At 48.6% G+C, this 21,804-nt stretch overlaps 1 protein-coding gene across 1 annotated transcript in view; it reads right to left on the reverse strand.

Annotated features, from left to right (window-relative positions):
- Positions 1-21,804, reverse strand: part of PAPPA2 (pappalysin 2) — an 853,188-nt gene that overhangs the window by 354,372 nt on the left and 477,012 nt on the right. The window contains exons 9-11 of the mRNA XM_086956586.1: positions 14,497-14,588; positions 13,189-13,382; positions 4,009-4,161 (exon numbers count right to left, since the gene is read on the reverse strand). Of these exons, the coding sequence (XP_086812712.1) occupies positions 4,009-4,161; positions 13,189-13,382; positions 14,497-14,588 (439 nt within the window). The remainder of the gene's footprint in view (positions 1-4,008; positions 4,162-13,188; positions 13,383-14,496; positions 14,589-21,804) is intronic.

The raw sequence follows: 21,804 nt of genomic DNA on the forward strand, positions 1-21,804 counted from the left end.
AGACCTCCATCTTGGATATAGCAGTTGTCTCTGGAATTCCAGTAATGCGGAGATCGTTCCTTCTAGACCTCGCCTCTAAATCATCGTTCTTGGCCCGAATAATACCCAGCAGTTTATCCATATTTAAACATTGCTCCCTAGTTTCCACCTGGAATTCATGGAATTCTGTGTACCTACTCTCCAGACTATCCAATCTGGTCTCATGGGTATTAACTTGCTTCTTCACAGAATCCAACTGCTCAGTCAGGGTATCTAGCGATGTGTCAATATTCTGCAAGCTGAAATGCATTTCTAGCATCAATGTTCGCAGATATTCACCACGGTCCTCAGCTTGGGAGACATGCTGTGAATCACTCTGGGCATCTGGATCTGGTTCCTTGTTTCTTGTTGACCTTTTATTGTCAAAATTCAGCTTCGGCTGTTTAGCGTCAGGCTTACCCATGTTAGCGGCAATCAATAATCGACGCAGGGCACACAAATTTGCCTCACAGGTTACTGAGGAACAACAGCGCCAGCCAAGCTACAGAACACCGGGCACTACCATGTCAGCAGCGCTTTGCGTCAATCCCAATCTTACAACATTGACCAAGAAAGCGCAGCATGTACATTGGCGTGGACCCCACCGGCGCAATCACAGCTGCAGTAGCTTAATCACAGCACGCTCCACAGTTCTTCCTCAGCATGGGCAGCAGGGCCAGCCATGCATAGAGTGGGTCGAGGCCTCCCAACAACAACAATCCTTCACCACCAGGCACTGTCACAGCGGGCAGAGGTGAGATGCGATATAATAAACTGTGTTCGTTTCGCTCCTCACGTGGCCGTCTAGTACAGAGGCACTATCGGCCCTCCCCCGCCACCAGCAATTGTGGACACCACTCAGCACACCTTCAGGTATACCAACACCTGCAAGTGCCAGCGCTGGTATCGTGGCTCAGTCCGCTTAGGTGGAGCTATATATACCAATCCTGGCTTGCTCTCCACGCACCTGGGCTGTTTTGCACCAAACGGACCCCCAGATTACACCAACGGCCTCCGCTGTTGTCCCTGCCAGGTATCAACCTCGGGTCCACAAGAAAATGGCGGCCAGAGGGCCCTCCTGGGTTCGCCCTGTCCTGTCTCCCAAGTAGGACTTTATTGTGCAGCGGCGTCACTGTGCCCCATTTACCTGCGGGCGTCCTGTACCAACAGCCGCCGCCTCTGCCCACTCCCACAAGCTCCTCCTGTGGTGTATTAGTCCTGGGGCATCCGCAGCCACCGACGACCTCCTCACAAGCGGGCCTGGGCTGCTGTGCTTAAAATGGCGATTGCTGCCCCGCGAGGCCCAACCCACCGGATTGTGGCAGCGGACAGTCGTCACTCACTGGCATCCCGGTGTCCGCTACGGCTGCAGGGATCGGAGCAATGCTCTCCGCCGCTGTCAATCCACCTCTCCGCCTCTTGCCGACCTGCAATACCTCTCCGGCGTCACGGCCCACCGCAGCCGCGGGCTCGATTTCTAGCTTAACCTGGCCGCCTCAGGCGCCTAGGTCCAAGGGGCTCCCCGCTGCAAACTTCGGTGTCAAGTAGCCCAAGCGCCCCACAGACCGCAAAGGTATCGGCTAACCCAGGGGACAGGTATCGTGCCCTTTCAGGCCTCTGGTTTCAGGATTGTGTAAAGTATTTGTTCCCGGCTGAGCTCGCTCACCAAGCGGCCAATCTGCGGCTTGGCTAACCATGCCCCCAACACAGAGGGTTGTCTGGACTGTAGCAGGTTTCTCATATATATTATTATATATAGTATTTTCACGCATTTCCAGGTTTATGATTTGTCGGGAATCTGGAAATGCAGCAGAATCCATGGGTGTTGCATGGGAACACCCAAAGCAACACCCATGGCATGCCCCTTTCACGCAAACTGAGGCGCGATATGGGGCAGTATTTACAAGGCCACGAAAAGCCACGCAAGGTGGCTTTACATGACATTGTAAATGTGGTGCAGCACACTTCACCATTGGTGTGTCACAAAAAGTGGCACAACAGCGGTGCAAGGGGTTTGTGAATAAGTCCATTTGTTTCTTCGTGTGCTTGCCTGCACATATTTGTGAAACGACCCGCTTGCCATGTTCGTGGTATTTATTGTCAGCCGCTGTATACATGAGGCTGTAGCTGCTGCCTGAGCCGGGTCTTCTGGCAATACCTCAAGTTGCAGCAATTTTCTGCAGCCACTGTGTCTTTCATATGGCATATTGTTCTAATGGCACTTTCTTTCTGAAACGAACACATTTGGACCTGAAACTAAGCACTCTGAGCAGCTCTTGCTATGTCGAGGATGTCTTCCAGTTAAAGAGGCTTCTGTACAAGTATTTTTATGAATGATGAGGGACTCTAACTAAGCAATGATTTGAGACTTTAAAGCCAACACGTTGTTACAATGTGCACTCAGCAATGTAAAAAGAGTCAATTGATTCCCTGGTATATTAATAAGTTGATTTGAATATGTAACACTCATAATCCACCCTTTTTTATAGGGGTCTGTGCATAACGTCTGATTCTCATCTGACAACACCACCCTTTACACCTCAATAGGAAGTACCTGGTAGTGGAGGCTCCTACGCTATGGTGGAGCAGCTTCTCCCCACTGCTTTCTAGCAGTGGAAATTGAAGGAAATATAAAATAAAAATAACTTTAAGTTATTATCATTTTATGTTTTCTTTGCGGGCGGGCTGGTGGGCAGGGCTGCTCTGCGCAGAGAGCAGAACAGGAGAGGAGTGGTTTGCCCACTCCTAAGTGCGCAGTGACTGTTTGGTCGGCCCTCTCGGTCCGCCCAAACCAGTCATGCACACTTTCCCCATGCTCCACGCAGGCTGCATTATAGCCTGCATGGAGAACATGCCCACCCCTACAGCCCCTGGCTGAGCTCCATTGCACGGCGCTCAGACCAATCACAACGCTGGATTGCAGCACTCTGATTGGTTTAGGGGAGGAAGCCTGACTGCTTCCTCTTCCTGAAGTCAGAAGCAGGAGAGCAGGAGCAGGACCAGAGACGTGGGACCCGGTACTGCGGGGAAAATTGTTATTTGTTTGAATTTTTTTGGAGAGGCTCCGTCCCGCAATCATGACCCCCCCACAGCGCACCGTGTGACACCCCCGCAACCCTCTGTTGCCCACCCCTCACCCACAAGCCATGTCGGCCGCCACTGGTACCTGAAGCTATATAAAGTCACTGAAGAAGTGGGCAAAATTTGCAACCAGGGAGATTGACATCCTTGTCACCTATTGTCTAAGATACAACAGACAGTTCTCGTAGGAACACAACTTGATTATTATTTACATTGCAAAGTCATCAGTGCAGGCTAGAAGGTAAGAAGAACAGTAATTCTCTGGAAACAAGACAACATCAATGCAGTCTTTGAAACATATATCACACCGTCTAAGACACCCAGCTCTCTCTGTGCTGGGATTCTTATTGGCTTCCCCACCATTTCACTTCCTGTGTGCCCCTTCCTGAGCAACCGTAACAGAGGAACTGTTGTTAATTTGTAAAAAAAAAAAAAGTGCCAGGGCTCGCGTCTGGAGGCAGCTTACACCAGCCCTTTTCTCCTAATAGTGCCGCATAAAACAGAGCCAACTACTAACCATGAAACTGGGGAGAGGGTGTGGCCTATTGGCTAGAGCTGCCGACTTCGGAGCTGGCAAACCAGTTACGAGTCTCGGTGTCGGCTCAGCATCCTGTGATTCTGGGTAAATCACTTAATCTCCCCATGCCTACCATTTATGAATGTGTCCTTAACTGGTGTTTATGAAAAGTGCTGGTGTTGATTAAGTGCAAGTCCTGAGCACTGGAAACCACTGGCTCAAATTAAGCACTGCAGAGGAAATATCTCAAAAGCATGTCTAAGCGATATGCTAAAATGTGGCACTACATCCTCATGAACATAACTGCAACCTCACAACAGCCTGTAGAAGCACCCAGAACAAACCATATGGCATCATTGTCAGAAGATAAATACATACTGGGCTTGACTTACTTTTAGCCAGACCCTCTCATCTTGTTCATTGCCATTGGAGGTCATGGGCATCTCCTCCTCTTCTGTGCCCCAGGCGTCTCCTTGCCTAGCCATACAAGGAAACCAGGCAGAGGGTGGCTCGGAGATGGCATTGGATAAGTGTGACTTACAGACCTGCATGAAATATTTCAAAAAGAAAGAGGGGGGTTAAAAAAATGATCAAGGAATGAAAACGGGAAGCTGCCCCATTAGTGAAGGCGTTGGGAGAAGTGGAATTTACAGGTCTGAGAGAGATTTCACAAGCACAGGCAGTGGAGAGAGAATAACAGGTACAATTACTAAAAACACACTACCACAGTCAATGGGGAAAATATCACAGAGCAATGTCATCTGCTAGAAGGACTGGTGGAAACATGCAGCAGAGATCCCCAAAGAAACATTTTCACTTCAGTCAATCATGTTTCAGGCATGATCAAAACCAAGACAGGAGAGATGCATCAGACCTCTCTAATAAAGGAGGTCCCTCCACTGCCAGAGGAATCAAGTGTGAGTCCCAAGGTGGTTCGGCCACAAGAGAAATCACCAGGATGGATCTAGAAAAGAGAATGGAAGAGGGAAGAATTTGCCTAATTTGACCACATCAGGAGCAAAGCATACCCTTGGTAGATGGATTCTGGTTCCTCAAGAAGACTAGGAGAAACCATTTGCAATAGTGTATGCTCATGAAAAGATCACCCATTGGATTTCCACATCGTTGGAATAGGAAACAGACCTGGGTGCTGAATAATTGTTCACCAGCTCCCCAGTGGCATGTGATAATTCTGAACGACACAGTGACAAAAGCACACCTTTTGAGATATTGTACTTCCAGTGTATGTCTGTCTGTCTATCTGCCTCCTTCCTAATAGAGAGTTGAGTCAGAGAGATGGGCTGCAACAGCACTTAAATTGTGCTGATTTTTGCAGGTGGTGGGGTAGAGTTTTGGGAACAAGGTCTTCATTTTCATCATCAAAGTAGAAGGATAAGAAAACAGAGGTAAATAAAGAGAAAGGAAGGGTGAGTGGGGGGGAGAGAAAGAGGGAAGAGGTGAACTCAAGATTGGACAGCCTTGACATTCAGCACTCTGGCACTTGGCAGCACCGGCACATGCTTCTAAGTAATCCTTGCGTCGTACTCTCAATGTTGTTTCTTCTTCCTCTATGCTTCTTTACCCTCAGAATACACCTATCTTTCAAAAGTTTGAAACAAGGATTGGGTGTTAGGTTCCCCCTTACTGATCTAACGCACTAACGAATCCAACCCACTGACTAATTGTGACATGCTTCATCATCGGCGCCAATCCACACACTGGCAGGATGATACCACCAGGGCGGACTCAACCAAAGAGAAATGGGAGATCTTAGATTGAATGTTACTGGATGAGCAGGGATCCAGCAGGGGTGGCCTTAGGCATGTGTAAGCTGTGCACCTGCACAGGGCCGCCAAACCCCAGGGGCCACCACGCCAATATATATCCTTAATATAATAATCCTCTGAAGATGGATATAGATTTGCGTGGCGGCCCCTGGTAGGGATTTGGCGGCCTCCGGGTCTGTTCCACTTCCAAACACCCTGCCCCCCCCCCTCTTCACTGGCCTCCACGCCCACGTTCCTCCGGGGGCCCCCTACCTACGCTCCCTGCCCAGGGCCGCCATGAGCCTAGAGCCGCCCCCGGATCCAGATAAGAGTTAGAAGGTTAAAAATACCTACAGGTATACTCGAAGGGTTCCTTTATTCATAGGGTACCTGAGGTGTGGATAAATAATTTCTTAGGGTTTTGTAATGAACATAATTCCTCAATTAAACCTACTGTATGGATGCATGATGAAGCATGTCACGATTAAGTGAGTGAGATGTGTACTCCAATATTTTTGGATACCCAAAAGGTACCAGGAATAGCATCCTTTCTAAAATAGGATTGATTATTTACTTTTGCTACCTATTCCAGTTGCTCTTTTGTGTGACAGTGATGTTTACAAGTGATGCATGCATATCCCTGGAGAAAAATGTAAGGGTGCCCTCCTCCAAGTGTGATGATGAACATCTATGCTAGTGGCCATAGCACAGTCCACACTGTCTGTGGTGTTCAGTCTAGTGTGCAAGAAGTGCTGTGCTGCATCCTCTCCATCATGGACTATCTGGGTAAAAGTATTTCGAAACTCCTCAGAAACAGCGGACAAGATCACACCCACCATGGCCCCTGTTGTGTCCCCGAGGGTCCGCCCCCGAGGTCCGGAGGGACGGACAAGTTGGTCATGTGACCGCCCTATAATAAAAAGAGGTCGAGCACGTGAGAGGGCGTTCAGAGACGCGCGCCGACCGACCAAGCAACTTTATTCCCAGTGTCTGGCTGAGTTTATTCTAGGACCACGTGCTAGGCCTAGTCAGGATTAGATGCCCCTTGATGAGCGTAGATCACCCGACACAACAATTGGCGACGAGGGTGGTGATCGATTCCCCGCTCGGGGTGCGTGTGTGTGTCCCTATTGGGGTGAGGCGGCTGCGGGCACTACCACGTGTCCGCGGTGCTCGTGCCTTGCCACCACACACCCCCCCCGCTCTGCCTGCCTGGAGGAAACACTCTGATCCCTGGCTCTCCTCAGGTGAGCAGCGCTGGCCTGCATCTCTCTGCGGCGCACAGAAGTCTGATTGGTCGCGCGAGGTGCGTCCGGCGCTCCGGCTGCCGCTGGATCACAGCCCGGCTGCCCACGGACATCCTCCCGGCCGCCCAAAGCGATGGCTAACATTCCGCCCATTGAGCCGTTCGTGGTGGAAGGTGCACCGTCCACTCTCGCACCGAAGTGGAAAGAATGGGTGGACAGGCTATTCATATTCTTTGAGGCCACCAAGGTCCACAAGGAGCAGAAGTGTGCCATGATCCTCCATCTTGGTGGCAAGGACATTCATTCCATCGCCCGCACCCTCACGGAAGCAACTCCTAAAACCCACCACACGCTCATAAACGCGCTCAATGCGCATTTTGAACCCATGGCCAATCAAGACTATGAACGGTTCATCTTCAGGCAAGCGCGGCAACTGCCAGAAGAATCACTGGACGCCTATCACTCGAGGTTGAAGAAACTGGCACTGACGTGTGGATTTCAGGATGTCACGGAGGAGATCAGAGGACAGATCATACAGGGCTGCGCTTCTGCCAAACTGCGCGAGAGAATTCTAGAAGAGTCCGGGAAACCCCTCCCAGACATTCTCACGCTGGGCCGCACGAAGGAGCTGTCCAAGGCCAGAGCAGCCCACATGGAAGCAGCTCTGCAGGCCAATATGAAAGTGGAACCGGTGAACAAACTGCAGGTCCGCCCACAGCCCAAATGGGTGAAGAGAACAACAACTCCGCAGGGCGGAGCCTCGGCGCAGTCATGTGGTTACTGCGGAGGCCCGAGACACCCGGCGCCAGAATGTCCAGCACGGGGCAAGATATGCTCCGGGTGCGGGAAAATGAACCATTTTGAAAAGGTGTGTCGGTCCAAAAAGTTCAGCAAGCCCCGCCAGACAGTACACGCGGTGGTGGAGCCTGAAGGCGCGGAAGGAGGGCCCAGCAGCAGTGACATGGACGACGACGAGGAGGAAAGGTCCCCACACAAGGTGCACATGATCGGCACAGCCACCCGACGCACAATGACACTACCACAATGCGCAATACAAGTGGCTGATCAGGACATCATGGCGACGGTGGACACGGGCGCATCAATAAACCTGATGAGTGCGTCCCTCTATGGAGACATGGCTACTCCACCCAGCCTCCGCCCCACTCCGATCACCGTTTTTGCCTATGGCCAGGATGTGCCCCTCCGTATTCGAGGAAAGTTCAAAGCAGCAGTCCGGCACGGAGATAAAATCACGCGTGCCAACATCTTTGTGTCGGAGGAAGGCCAAGGCATGCTTCTGAGTTGCCGGACGGCAGAAGACCTGGGAGTGGTCTCTTTTGCATTTGGGGTGCACGAGGAGTCAGTGCAGCAACTGATCGTAGACTTTTCGGACCTGTTTGAAGGGATTGGCCGATTCAAGGGTCGGGAAATACACCTGCATGTGGACCCCACTGTCCAACCGGTGGCCCTGCGACACCGGCGGGTCGCGTTTCATCTGAGGCCCCTGGTTGAAGAAGAGCTACAGAAGTTGGAAGCTGCGGGCATCATTGAGAAAGTGTCCGGACCCACCCCCTGGGTATCGCCCATCGTGGTCACTCGGAAGCCCAAGCAGCCGGGAGCGGTCCGGATATGCGTGGACATGCACCTCCCCAATGCGGCCATCAAAAGGGAAAGACACATCACCCCCACGATCGATGACCTGATCGGAGAGATGGCTGGGGCCCGGTGGTTTTCCAAGTTGGACCTCAGAGCGGGGTACCATCAGCTCGTGCTGGATAGAGAGTCTCGGAATATCACGACGTTCTCCACTCACGTCGGACTGCGCAGGTACACCAGACTGAGTTTCGGGATCTCCAGTGCTGCCGAGGTATTCCAGAATGTCATCCAAGAGCTCATTGCTGGCATACCGGGGGTGATCAATGTTAGTGACGATATCATGGTACACGCAAGGACAATTCCTGAGCACAACCAACGCTTGGCACAGGTGTTCCGCAGGCTCCGCAGTGCTGGACTTACTCTGCACCGAGATAAATGCGAGTTCCTTCAGACCAAGCTGGGATTCTTCGGCTATGTATTCTCGGCCGATGGCGTTACTCCTGATCCGGACAAGGTCAAGGACGTCAAAGATGCACCTCCGCCCTCGACTGTCACGGAAGTCCGAAGCTTCCTCGGAATGGTGAACTACTGTGGTCGCTTCATAAGAGACCTAGCTAACCTGACCCTCCCTCTGCGTGAGCTAACCAAAGACTCCACACCATGGAACTGGGGACCGGAGCAGGAAAGAGCATTCCAAGCCATCAAGAGTGCGCTGTCCAGCGACACCACGCTGGCGTTTTTTGACCCCAGACGTTTCACCCTTATTGCAGTAGATGCTGGACCGGCGGGATTGGGGGCCGTCCTGATGCAGAGAGCCCGGGACGAGATAGACTGGGCCCCCGTCGCTTTTGCCAGCCGATCCCTCACGGACACTGAACAAAGGTACTCCCAAATTGAAAAGGAAGCCATCGCGATTCATTGGGGATGCCGGCACTTCCATCTGTATGTATATGGCAAACCCTTCACAGTAGTAACAGACCACAAGCCACTGCTGTCGCTGTTTTCAGGTACATCATCCAAACCACCCCCCAGAATTGAGAAGTGGATTCTGCAATTACAGGAGTACAACTGTACTATTGAGTACCAGCCAGGGGCAAAGAATCCGGCGGACTATCTGTCACGACACCCCCGGGCGGCCACCCCAGAGGAGATGGAGGAAGCTGAAGAGACGGAGGCCTATGTGCGATGGGTCGTGGCCAGATCATGCCCGCGCCCCATATCCCTGGAAGAGGTGGTGAGCGCCACGGCTCAGGATGCCTGCATACAGCGGGCCAAAGACCTGCTCCAGACAGCCAACTGGCAGAAAGCTAGGGAGAGCTGGAAGGTGCTCACCCCCGAGGCCCAGAAAATCATGGACGGTCTGTACCACGTGAGGGCTGAACTGAATGAAGACGAGGCAGGGTGCCTCCTGCGAGGGCATCGCCTGGTGATCCCGACGGCTTTGACGAGCCGAGTAGTTCAGCTGGCGCATGTAGGACACCAGGGAATGGTTAAAACGAAGGCCCGGCTGCGAACAAAGGTGTGGTTCCCGTTAATGGACGACATGGTGGAAACTGCTGTGCGCACATGCCCGGCCTGCCAGACCACAGGTGACAGCCCCCGCGAAGCACCCATAATCGTGGAACCCAGACCCCGAGGTCCTTGGGAAAGGGTCAGCATGGACTTTGGCAGCCTTCCGGATGGACGGCACACGCTAGTGATGATCGATGATCACTCCAAGTACCCGGAAGTTGAAATTATCACCAGCACCAGTGCCGACTGTGTGATTCCCAAGATAGAGAAAATCATTGCCACGCACGGAGCCATGAAAGAACTCAGAACGGACAATGGCCCGCCATTTCAGGGCCAAGACTTTGCAGACTATCTCTTATCCCAAGGAATTCGCCACAGGCGCATCACCCCAAGATGGCCTCAGGCCAATGGAGAGGCCGAACGATTCATGAGAACACTAAACAAAGTAATCCGCATTGCACATGATAAAGGACAGTCTGTGGAGATGGCCATCTTCACCTTTCTCCGTAGCTACCGCCAGACCCCTCACTCTACAACGGGGGTAGCTCCTGCACACCTTCTCCTAGGACGAGTAATAACGGACTCCATTCCTCATCATCCCCAGTGGGCCCCTGAACTGATAAAGGAACAGACTGTAGAAATGAAGAGGCGTGCCGCCTATGATCAGATCAGCAAGAAACGGAGGGCGGTGGCCCCCCACATCAAAAGAGGTGACCTAGTGCTCATAAAAAATCGGGCCACTGGGGGAAAATTCAAACTCAGTTATGAAAGACGACCATGGCGAGTCAGTGGTGTGAAGGGCACCCGCATCACAGTTACTCGAGGACGAGACAAGGTGACTCGCAACGTATCCCATTTCAAACTCTACCACCCGGCGAGTAGCGAGCCAAGGCGCCAGCAAGGCGGCAGAGAAACCGAAACTGCAACTATGGTGCCGCCTGGTGAATCAACATCTCAGCACGAGGTCCGGCCACGTGCTGAGCAGCCGGTCCCTGGTGAGGATGTGGGCGGAGACCTGGAGGCCCTGGATGAGGCCCCAGATCCGGAGGGGGCCGACAACGAGGCGCCAAGCCAAGAGGTGGAGACTGGAACCGAGCCGATGACGCAGCGAGGGTCCCAGCGCCAGCTACGTGCTAACCCCACCCCCTCCAGCTGGCTGAGAGACTACTTTACGTAAGACTGTTCTAATTTATATGTGCGCCTGCCATGTTTTGAACTGAATGCATTAGCATTTGTGAAAGACGCTGAAGGTACCAGTCCCGATGCTAATGAGACAGTGGGCTCGATCAGACTATATTTGCAATGTTACAGTGTGTTGTTGGTTTTGTTGTTTTTCGTGTTTTAGGAGGAATGTTGTGTCCCCGAGGGTCCGCCCCCGAGGTCCGGAGGGACGGACAAGTTGGTCATGTGACCGCCCTATAATAAAAAGAGGTCGAGCACGTGAGAGGGCGTTCAGAGACGCGCGCCGACCGACCAAGCAACTTTATTCCCAGTGTCTGGCTGAGTTTATTCTAGGACCACGTGCTAGGCCTAGTCAGGGTTAGATGCCCCTTGATGAGCGTAGATCACCCGACACAACAGCCCCGAGGGTATGCATGTGTCTACCTCGCAGACAGACCTAATTCAAAGAGTTCAAAGAGCTGGTGGAGGAGAGTACCCTCTTGCCAAGAGCATCAATATGTTTAGAATCTCTGTCAGGCTGAGCAGTGGGAAAGGTATTATGATACACTTTGCTGGACGAAGCAATGTACTACATGGCTTTCCAGGGAAGGGTGCGGAGTCAAAAAGGCTAGGTCACCTGGAATAGGTCAGTGGCATCTAGCAATAGGGTGGCACATCACAGCACCGAGCATTGCTTCACCCATAATGTAGACAGATTGTTTGTTAGGGCTTCATTGAAGGGCAGAAAAGGCTCCGAACATGAAAGGTCAGGTTCTATCATTTCAGTTAGGTTAGCCTTAGTTTCTTCAGTAGGCAATTGTAATTCCAAAAGTTTACTTCCCTCCATACAACCACAGCAAAAGAGGCACTTTTATCTGTGGGGGGCCCAGTGGGGAGTCCAATTCTTTTTCTGATGAGGTATAAAGACTACATAAGTTCATCATCAATGAATGTAGTGAGGGGGCAAATCATCAGCCCCTTCCTCATAATCCCCACGATGTGGGGCATCATGAATTCCCTATAAATCTGAGTCTGAGCCAAACAAGGTGCTGAAGGTACTTGTGCTGAGGCAGAGGCACTGCTGGAGAACATTCCAAAACTGGTTGTAACTAAGTTATCTCATGGAGAGACATTGGCAGAGATCTAGCAATATCAGGCTCCGGAACTGTGACTGGCGTTGTGGTTGAATCCGGGACTGACATCTTTGAGGTCACAGCTGACATTGGCAACATGGCTTTTGGGAAGAGATTGGAGGTATGATTTGATACCTCGGAGGAGGACTAACATAGTCAGTAGGTGCCAGAAAAGACCCTGCTGGTGAAGGTTCAGCATGGGGCCCCGGTGGATACGTCACCCTGAAGGCGCTCCAGGGGTGGCCCAGATCAATCCATGAAAGTGGCAGCAATTCCTCCTTGAGGGAATCACAGATGGCCCCTGAGAACCCAGGGTTCATCAACACCAGCTGTGAAATAGGGCTGGAATCAGATGATTGGCACAGACTTTCCCTGGAGTGGAAGTCATGGAGGGCTCCCATCTCGACTTCTGGTGTTTGCACCAAGACTTGTGCTTGTACTTTGTTCTAGACTTACCTGAGGATCTGGGCCTGGAGCTAGACCGGAGCTTCGAGTGGGAACAGGTATTCCATTTGGAGTGTGATTGACCATGCTTTTGAGCTCTGTGACATAAATCTTTGTCTCCCACTGAATACATCAGAGAGCATTTGTCAAATTGCTTAGAATCATACTTTGATCCAAGACACCAAAGACAGACATCTTGTGGATCTGTCGTGGACATCTGCTTCCTACTAGTGCAGGGCGGCTTGAAACCTGTAGTTATAAGGGAGGTCATTCCTGGCGTACTGTCAGCCAAATTCTTTTGGAGGTTGGTCAAGCAATGAAAACACTTCAGGAGCGGAGCCCCGACTGCACATGGAAGGGCATGGAAAACAAGTAATTTATGTCAGGGTGCAGGGGTGGCGTTTACAGCTTTCACGCTGTCACTTCTGGAGGTGAAATGAGGTAGCAATGGAGTCTGATGGCAGCAGCTATCCTGTGTGGTCGCAATTGCTGGAAAGGTTTCCAGTTAGAGTCTGGCACCCATGGAATTCAACAGAAGAGGAATCTAAGGTTAGGCGTGTCCATCAGAACAAAACTGCAAACAATTGTCTTAACCAATGTCATTAAAATAGTTATGCTTGACTGCCCTCACCAGCCCCTTCCCCCAAAACAGCTGCTTCAGTGAAATATTGGAGGCAAGGTCCACTGTGATCCATGGACAGCCATGACTTTACCTTTGCCACTGGCTCTCCGGTTACCATGGAAACAGGACACTGGCTTGGGTCCTCATGGGAAGTGTAGGCTTCAGAGGCCCACTGGTCAACGTAACCCTTCGGTGTGTAGAAGCCACAGTCCATGATGCTGCTCTGCTTCTCAAAAGACTCACACACCCCATCTCCATCATGAATGTAACACAAGCTGGGCGATCCTGCAAAGGTTCAGAGGAGAGAAAACCCCTAATTATTAAAACCTTCACATATGTCATAATCAACTATTTCTCAGAAAATATTAACTATGACTTGATCTTTTTACCAGAATACCATTCCTATTCTGACAAATAGAAGAATATTTAACTTGATGGAGTTCCTTTTTCTTACATGGTGTATATAGCTGTCTCGCAATCAAGCCATTCCTCATTCCAAAATATTAAATCTCCCTTTCTGATCCTCATCCTGCTCTGATCTTGAGATTATCCATTCTCCTCAGTCTTAAGGATTCTTCTGACTACTCATCCCCTGTCTTCCCATTTTAGCAACTACCACACAGGTGTTCAGACTCTCCCACACTTCATAGGATCTATTTTCACCTGCTATCCACACGCCACCTTAGTGTATGACTTGCTTAATATTTCAGCTGCCCACTGACTTTTCATCTCTTTTCCACCCCTTCCTCCAACTCTCCTCAACTCCACTACCCTTCTACCTCTACTGAAGCCATCCTATACACATCTATCAGACTTTCTGTGCTAATATAGAGACTTTATAGCTCTTCTTTTTTTCAAACCACTTTTCAAACACTGCTTTAATTTATACTAGAAGTTTTCTACCTCACATTTTTCAACTTTCAGTCAATTCCTTTGAAAGCGACTACACTCACTTGCCCAAAATCCGACACTGTGTAGAAAGGATCCCTCTTCATTTGATCTTCCAGTGCTCACCCCTTTTATTTTTACCTTATACTGAGTGCATTCAGTGTTTCTCCAGACTTTTGTTCCCCTTGGTAATAAATATAGGACAGACTACTTCTTTTTACAAAGTGCAAGTCGAATTTTGGGTCTACCCACTCACGCTCAGCTGCAGAGGTTTGGAAAGGGGTTTGGAAAATGCAGTGCATCAGACTAGCCCCACATGTGTAAAGTGCAGTGGCTCATTAGAATTAATAGATATGCTCTACTGAATAGCCACATGTCACTATTGACTTAAAACATGATTTATTCTTCTGTCTCCAGGTAGCCTCGAATTCTATCATAATATGTGCCTTTAGTATAGCATCTTGTTGTGCCCGTGAATCACTGAATGGTAAGCACTAGGCTCCTTACTCACCTACACAATTAAATCCTTTCTCTTTCTGGCAATTTCTGGAACATCCATCACCATCTATAAGGCCTCCATCATCACACTCCTCACCCAGGCTTCTAGAGTAAATGTTAAAAAATATGCAGTTCAGTATTTACCTATTGCATGGTGAACCTTTACATTTTTTTCTCACATCTAAGCCTGTTGTGTGTCCAGTGCACCAGTAATGAAAGTCTGTATGCCGATTCTTCATTTCAATCTCTTCCCAGAAAACTGAAATGAATGCACAAATCAGCCAGCAGACTAAGGATAAAAGCCATGTCAACATTCTGACCCATTTTCTTCAAATAATTAAAGCAAGAATTAGACTGAGGGTAAAAAGCCATGTTAATATTTTGACCCATTTTCTTCACATAATAGTAGATAGGATATAGATTGCCATAGGTCCTCCCACACTGTGCTTTCATTTGCAAACTTAGGGGCCTATTACGATGGAGGATTTTCCGCATCCTCCGGGCCGGCAGAAGCCACCGCTGGCCCGGAGGATGCGGAAAATCCTCTGCGGACCCACCAAAGACCCACCGCCACATTAGGATGGCTGGTGGGTCCTGGTTTCCGTCCGCAGCTTTTTCGCCGCGGTTGGCTTACAACCGCGGCGGAAAAACTCTAATATGGTGACGGTGTCTCTCAGACACGGTCAGGCAGATTAGGATGGGCTGTGAAACATGCTTTTCCACGGCGGCTTTTCCGCCGTGGAAAAGCATGTGTAACTTCACTGCGGGGGCCCGTTGCTGGCCCCCTAGGTGAAGGGGGTGGGGGGTGCACATGGGGGGTACCTATGGTACCCCCCTGCATTTGTATGCAGAAAGCGGCAGGCACCGCGCGGTGCCTGCCACTTTCTACATACAAATGCAATGCGTGCATTTTTAACATTGCTGCGAGTGCAGCTTGAAGCTGCACCCGCCGCAATGTTAAAAATAGAGGATGTGACCGCCAGGGTGGCGGTCACATCCTAATTGCACAGGAGGGAACTCCGCAGCCCATGCGGCGGTTCCCTCCTACTCTATGGTGGTGGACGGACTCAGGTCCGTCCGCCATCATAATCGGCCCCTATATGCCCAGCAAGTGTTAAAGTCCTGGTTTGCTTCATTTGAGCCAACTGGACTAAGGGCCAGATGTACAACCCTTTTTTGCGTCCGCAAACGGGAGATTCTCCCGTTTGCGACTGCAAAAAAGAATAATGGCATGTACAAATGCTATTTTGCGTGTCACTGACATGCAAAATAGCATTTGCAACTCCGGCTGTTAGGAATAGCGAGACTCACTGCCATGTACAATTGTTTTGCAACCGTATTTGCGGCCGCAAAACACTCGCAGTTTACCACCTACGTCAAGTAGGTGGTAAACCACTTGTAAACAGGAAGGGGTCCCCAGGGAACCCCTTCCCCTTTGTTAGTATGTGACAACATATTTTTAAGAGCAGGGACCACTGCCTGCCCTTAGAAAATTAAGCTAAAAACTTTCAATTTTCTTTTTAAATACATCCTGTTTTCCTTTAAGGAAAACGGGCTGCATTTAAAAAAATTAGACCGCTTTATTTAAAAGCAGTACTAGACATGGTGGTCTGCTGGCCCCAGCAGGCCACCATCCCTGGGAGTACTAGCCATTCCTAATGGGGTCGCAAATTGTGACTGCCTCATAAATATTCATGAAGCATGCAATTTGCGGCTCCATTAAGAATCGCAAACAGTGCCTGAGACACGGTTATACATCCCAATTTGCGAGTTGCAAATGCGACGCAATTTGTGAGCTGCAAATTGGTGGGTCATACATCTGGCCCAAAATCACCTGATGAGGATGAGCCCTAATATAGAAATAAATATAACATCCTGGCAATATGTAGTGAAGTGACATCCCTAGGATAGACCTAGTCCCAGTGCGGTTTTAGGGCCACTAACAAGGTAAAAATGAAATTTTAGGTAGTACCAGTGACAGTGACAAAAAGGTCAGTTTCAGGTTTTATACTGCAACTAATGCTCAAGGAGTCTAAGAATGATCTGGGAAACATGTCATTGGCTTACTTTATGGAGAACAAAAAAATACAGGTAGTCGATTATGCTCTTGGCATCAATGACAGAAGTCTCCTGCCATAGTTGCGCTGTAGGATCTATCGGTAGTTTTAAGGGCTGTAGCTACCATGTCCTCATAACTATCCCAGTTGATGGGTATCAACTAAACCATCACCACAACACAGCATCACAAAGTAGTACCAGACAACTTAAATCCCCAGAACAGCTACCAATCACTCGTTGATTGTATCTTGCCTTTGACATTGTACAGTACTCAACTGCCTTTTGATTAGGTTCTTATATACATAAAGGTATGCCTATCACTGGTTCTCCATCTTCCTTGAGGGTCAGTATGTTGCCCATTTGGAGACCTCAGACCCATCTCACTCTCAGGCATGCTAGGGGTCCTATACTGCTCTGCTCTTGCAGCTATTGCGTTCAGTATGGTATTTTTGGCCACTGAAAATATCACAATTCATCACTATACTGATGGCAATCAGCTCTTCCATATATTGATGTTGACATATGTTTCATCCCTTCAGACCCTGCTTTGGGTCAATCGAGCTCTGGATGTCTGCCAAACACATTGAATTAAATTGAATAAAAAACAACATTTTTCCTCCTAAATGTGGAGCCTAAAAAACAATATTTAGTACTAGCTATTTAACATATGTATTGAGGTGATAAAGCCTACAAAAGTATTCTGCATAAAGTAGCTTAGGGCTAGATGTATCAAGATACACTTTTGCGATTCTCAAATAGCAATTTTTAAGGAATCGCTATTTGAGAATTGCAAAATGGTATGTATTTAGAAATTCGCTATTTTTTAGCGGTTTCGTAAAAAAATGACTTAATTGCGATTAAGGAATAATTTCCCATTCATTTCTATGGGCCATGAGGCCCATAGGAATGAATGTGAAATTATTCTCAATTTGCGATTCGCAATTTGCTAATCGCAAATTGAGAATAATTTCAAGGGTGCAAGGGTGTCCAAAGGACACCCTGTTGCACCCCTGAAATAAGCATGGGTGCACATGTGGTGCACATACATGCCCTAAGGGCATGTATGTGCAAGAAGTTCGCAAATTACCACCAACTTGAAGTTGGTGGTAATTTGCGATTCCTTAGGGACAATTAGCAAATTTTTTTTGCATCATACATTGCATTTAAGGAATCGAAAATTTTGCGATTCCTTACATGCGATCGCAAAATAAGGAATCGCAAATTTGAGATTCCTTAATTTGCACTAAAATTTGCTAGATACATACCATTTTGCTCAAATGAGTTGGCGTTTGCGAACCCATTTGAGCTTCATACATCTAGCCCCTAGCTTCTACAGTGACTTTGACATTCAAGGCTTATGTGACTAAAAGGACCAGCAATCCACCGGGGATGGTAAAATCTTTAGTCCTTCCCACCAATTTTTGATCCACTAAAGTGGCTTTAAGTTTGCTTACATTTTCAGGGTTTGAGGAACATGTCCTACTGAACAGCGTTTAATATTCCACCAAAGCTACTCTGAAATGAATGAAATGAAATGAAATGAAAAGTAAATGTATAAAGCGCGATTGCTGCCCGGGGGCGTCCAAGCGCTAGGAACCAACAGAGGTGGCCTGGCAGAGTTGCTAGCAGAGATTACTGAGGGAGGTTGAATAGGAATGTCTTTAACTGTTTTCGGAATAAAGAAAGGTTGGGGTTAGCTCTAAGATGGAGGGGGAGTGTATTCCAGGTCTTGGAGGCATTATAGGTGAACGTCCTGCCGCCAGACCTTGTCTTTTTTATTCTCGGAGCAATAGCCATAAAGGCCTGGCTCGATCGAAGGCTTCTGCTGGGTTGATAGTGATTGACTAGGTCACGGGTGATCATAGGACCTGTGTCCCAGAAGGCCTGGTGGGCAATGCACATGGCCTTGAAGAGGATTCTCTGACGCACTGGTAGCCAATGCAGGCTGATCAGACCAGCTTTGGCTGATTGTCTGCGTGGGAGCTATAGCAGTGTGCGAGCCGCACAGTTCTGCACTGTCTGAAGTCTACGCAAGGTGTACTCCGGAGCACCAAGGTAGGGGACGTTGTTGAAGTCTAGGCGGGACTGTATCAAACCCTGGATGGCTACCTGCTTAGCCTCCATGGGTAGAAGGGGGAGAATTTTCTTTAACATCCTGAAAAGGCCAAAGCAGGTAGCCGAACGTTTTGTGGCCTGGATGTTAAATGAAAGGGTCTTATCCAGCCACACCCCGAGGCTCTTGATGTTGTCCTTGGGTGCTGGGGGGGTGCCTAGACAGGGGGGCCACAGAGAGTTGAAAAAGATGGGGTTAGAGGGGCCCAGGAGCATCAGCTCCGTTTTGTCCCCATTGAGCTTGAGGGATGATGAAGACATCCAGCTCTTTACCTCCTCTAAACACTTTCTAAGCCCGCCTGACATTGGCATGTCGGTCTCCTGCGCCAATGAGACCACAAGCTGGGTGTCGTCCGCGTAAGAAATAATCTTAACCCCAAATGGACGAACAACCTCAGCCAGTGGCCTCAGATAGAAGATGAAAAGCGCAGGGCTTAAAGAGGAGCCTTGTGGGACCCCACACCTCAATGGTCTACTAGTGGACACTGACTCACCATCAAATACTTGAAAGGATCTGTCCCTCAAGAAGGACTCGAACCAAAGCCAGGCTTTATCCATTATTCCAACACTAGACAGACGGTTCAGCAGTATGTCGTGGCTGACCGTATCAAATGCCGCGCTAAGGTCAAAGAGGATCACTGCCACTGATCCTCCTTGATCTAGGATTTTTCTGGATTCCTCGGTGACTACAAGGAGGGCGGAAGTAAATAAAACCTTCATGTCACCACGTACCAAATCAACAGTCATTACAAATGTCACCAAGCCCCATCATTACCACCACACACTGGCTCTCCCCGCAAGCCTGTATTAAACTAGAAAACTTTGTAATATTTATAGAACTTTCAAAAACAGCTAGAGAAACAATTTTACCAACGAACTTCTGATCTTAGGTCATCAAAAAGCAACCCTTTAACTCAATATCACCAAATAGTAACCCAAACAGCCTCATGGAAAGGACTACCAAATAAGCAATGTCCTGCTATGTTCTTAAACTCTGGTATTCTGCTTCTATAGCGAAGACTGTTCTCACTCCCCTATAGTGAGGAAGGTTCTAAACATATTTCTGTTATAGCAAAGTCAGTCTCTTCCTCCACATGCAACGGATTCAGTCTACAGATGTTTGTAAGGGTGTGTAACTGGACCTAATACTTGTTGCTTTCAGGCACTCAACTATGATAATTTGTACACTAAGGCCCACATTAGAAGTAGCCCCCAGAAATCTGATGTATGCTGTAACTCTTTTCACCCCTCATATCAGAATTATGAGGTGTGCATATTAAGTATTGGGTGCAATACAATATGTATCCCCAGAATACATTTCAACAGGTCGAACCTGACAATATTTAAAGGTGGAACATGCTCTGAAAATGACAGGACATGCTGAGTCTGGGATGGTAGGCACCAAAATCCATATGTTAGGCTCTATTTCTAAGTGAAAGTTAATAGAGTAGGAGAGGAGCCTGGTCACTCGCAAATGTGTTATTTAGAGTTAGTAGAAATAGATTATGCGCTGCATTTTAGACAATGTCCTACATCCACCAAACTCTAACTACCCCGCTATATCTAGCAACAATGGCAAAACTAGAGAATGTTTGCAAACCTTTACACATATCATAATAAATAATTTATCTCTAAGTGCAGTAGTATGTGTTCAACAAGTACCACTATCTGATTAGCAAAATGAAGTTGGAACAGCCTTGCTTGCAAGGAATGGAACACTGCTCTCAACTTCAACTGACCTAACACCAGCAACTTCCACAAAGCCACCAGGAATTTTAATATTTGGATCACTTTGTGTGCTGACTCTCTGCCCCTCCCCCCCAAACACATCAACAAAACAAGATCTAGACCCCAGGTCAGTTTGTACATGGATTAACTCATACTGACAAAACCCCACTGCAAGCAACTGGAGCACAAATGGAGAATGAGTCACGGCAATGCAGACTAGAGCATGATCAAATCTGCCCTGAGACACTATCACCAAATGATCCAGACAACGGGTGGACCGCATCAATGCTAGCGCCAACAGAAGCAAAAAAATATTCACCATTGTGAAGGAGTTCACTTCACCAGCAGCCCCCTCCAACTCAAGTACTCCCTTACACGACCTCTGCAACAATCTCTCACTCAAGTCTTCAGCAACAAAATCAACCCCATTTACAGCAACTTGAGCCTTTCACTCAAGCCCCATCCACTCCATAGGACTGCAGACCCACCAGTACCATGCTCACACCCATTTTGAACACATCCACATTTTCTGTGATCTTCCCAGAGGCTTGGAAACCTGCAACTGGCTTCCTTTGCGGAAGGAATCATCCGCTGACCCCTCAATGCCTGCCAACTACAGACCTATCTCCCTGCTACCATTTCCGGCTAGGGTCTTAGTGAAAATCATCAACAGATGTCTCCCTGGATACCTCAAAGACCACAAACTTCTCGACATCACTCAGTCTGGTTTCAGTCCCAACTACTGCTTGGAAACAGCCCTCATCTTTGCCATGGGTGGCAAGTGCATGGCTCAGGACACAGCCCTCATCGTCCTGGTCTTCTCTAAAGAGTTTGACACAGTCGTATATCTCATCCTCTTGCAACCCCTACACAACATCAGACTCCAATGACATGCACATCGATCAGGGTGGGACTGAGTACTCAAAGCAGCCCTAGCAAATTTTGTTAGTCCAGCCCCTGTACATTGTGTAGTGAGTGAGCAACTGAGCCTGACCACTAACGCTGGGGTTTAAAGGGGGTTCTCCCCACCAAGAATGTTTGGGAACAATGGTGAAAAGGGAGCATGCTACAATAGTTTTCATGGTATATTCAATTGTATTAGCTTTTAAAGTACAGTAAATGATGGCCTTGTGGTGCACCAGTATACGACAGTCTTTGCTTAGCCTTCAATGATTCCCTGACTATCACTCTCCAACAGTGCCCCTCATTTCTCCATAGCCCCTCTCTCACATGCATTCCATTTGTTTTATAATGACTGTAATACCAGTATAGAGTCTCAGAGCACTTTACATCACACACACATAGAGACAACGAATAATATGTATGTAAATCAGTGCATAGAAAATGTTACATAAGACAAAGTGGACTACGAGTGTGGATTCATGTCATCCATTATTGTAGGCATATTTTAAGAGTGCTTGGT

This window comes from Lissotriton vulgaris, chromosome 1_1, assembly GCF_964263255.1.
Source record: "Lissotriton vulgaris chromosome 1_1, aLisVul1.2, whole genome shotgun sequence".
NCBI classification, from domain to species: domain Eukaryota; kingdom Metazoa; phylum Chordata; class Amphibia; order Caudata; family Salamandridae; genus Lissotriton; species Lissotriton vulgaris.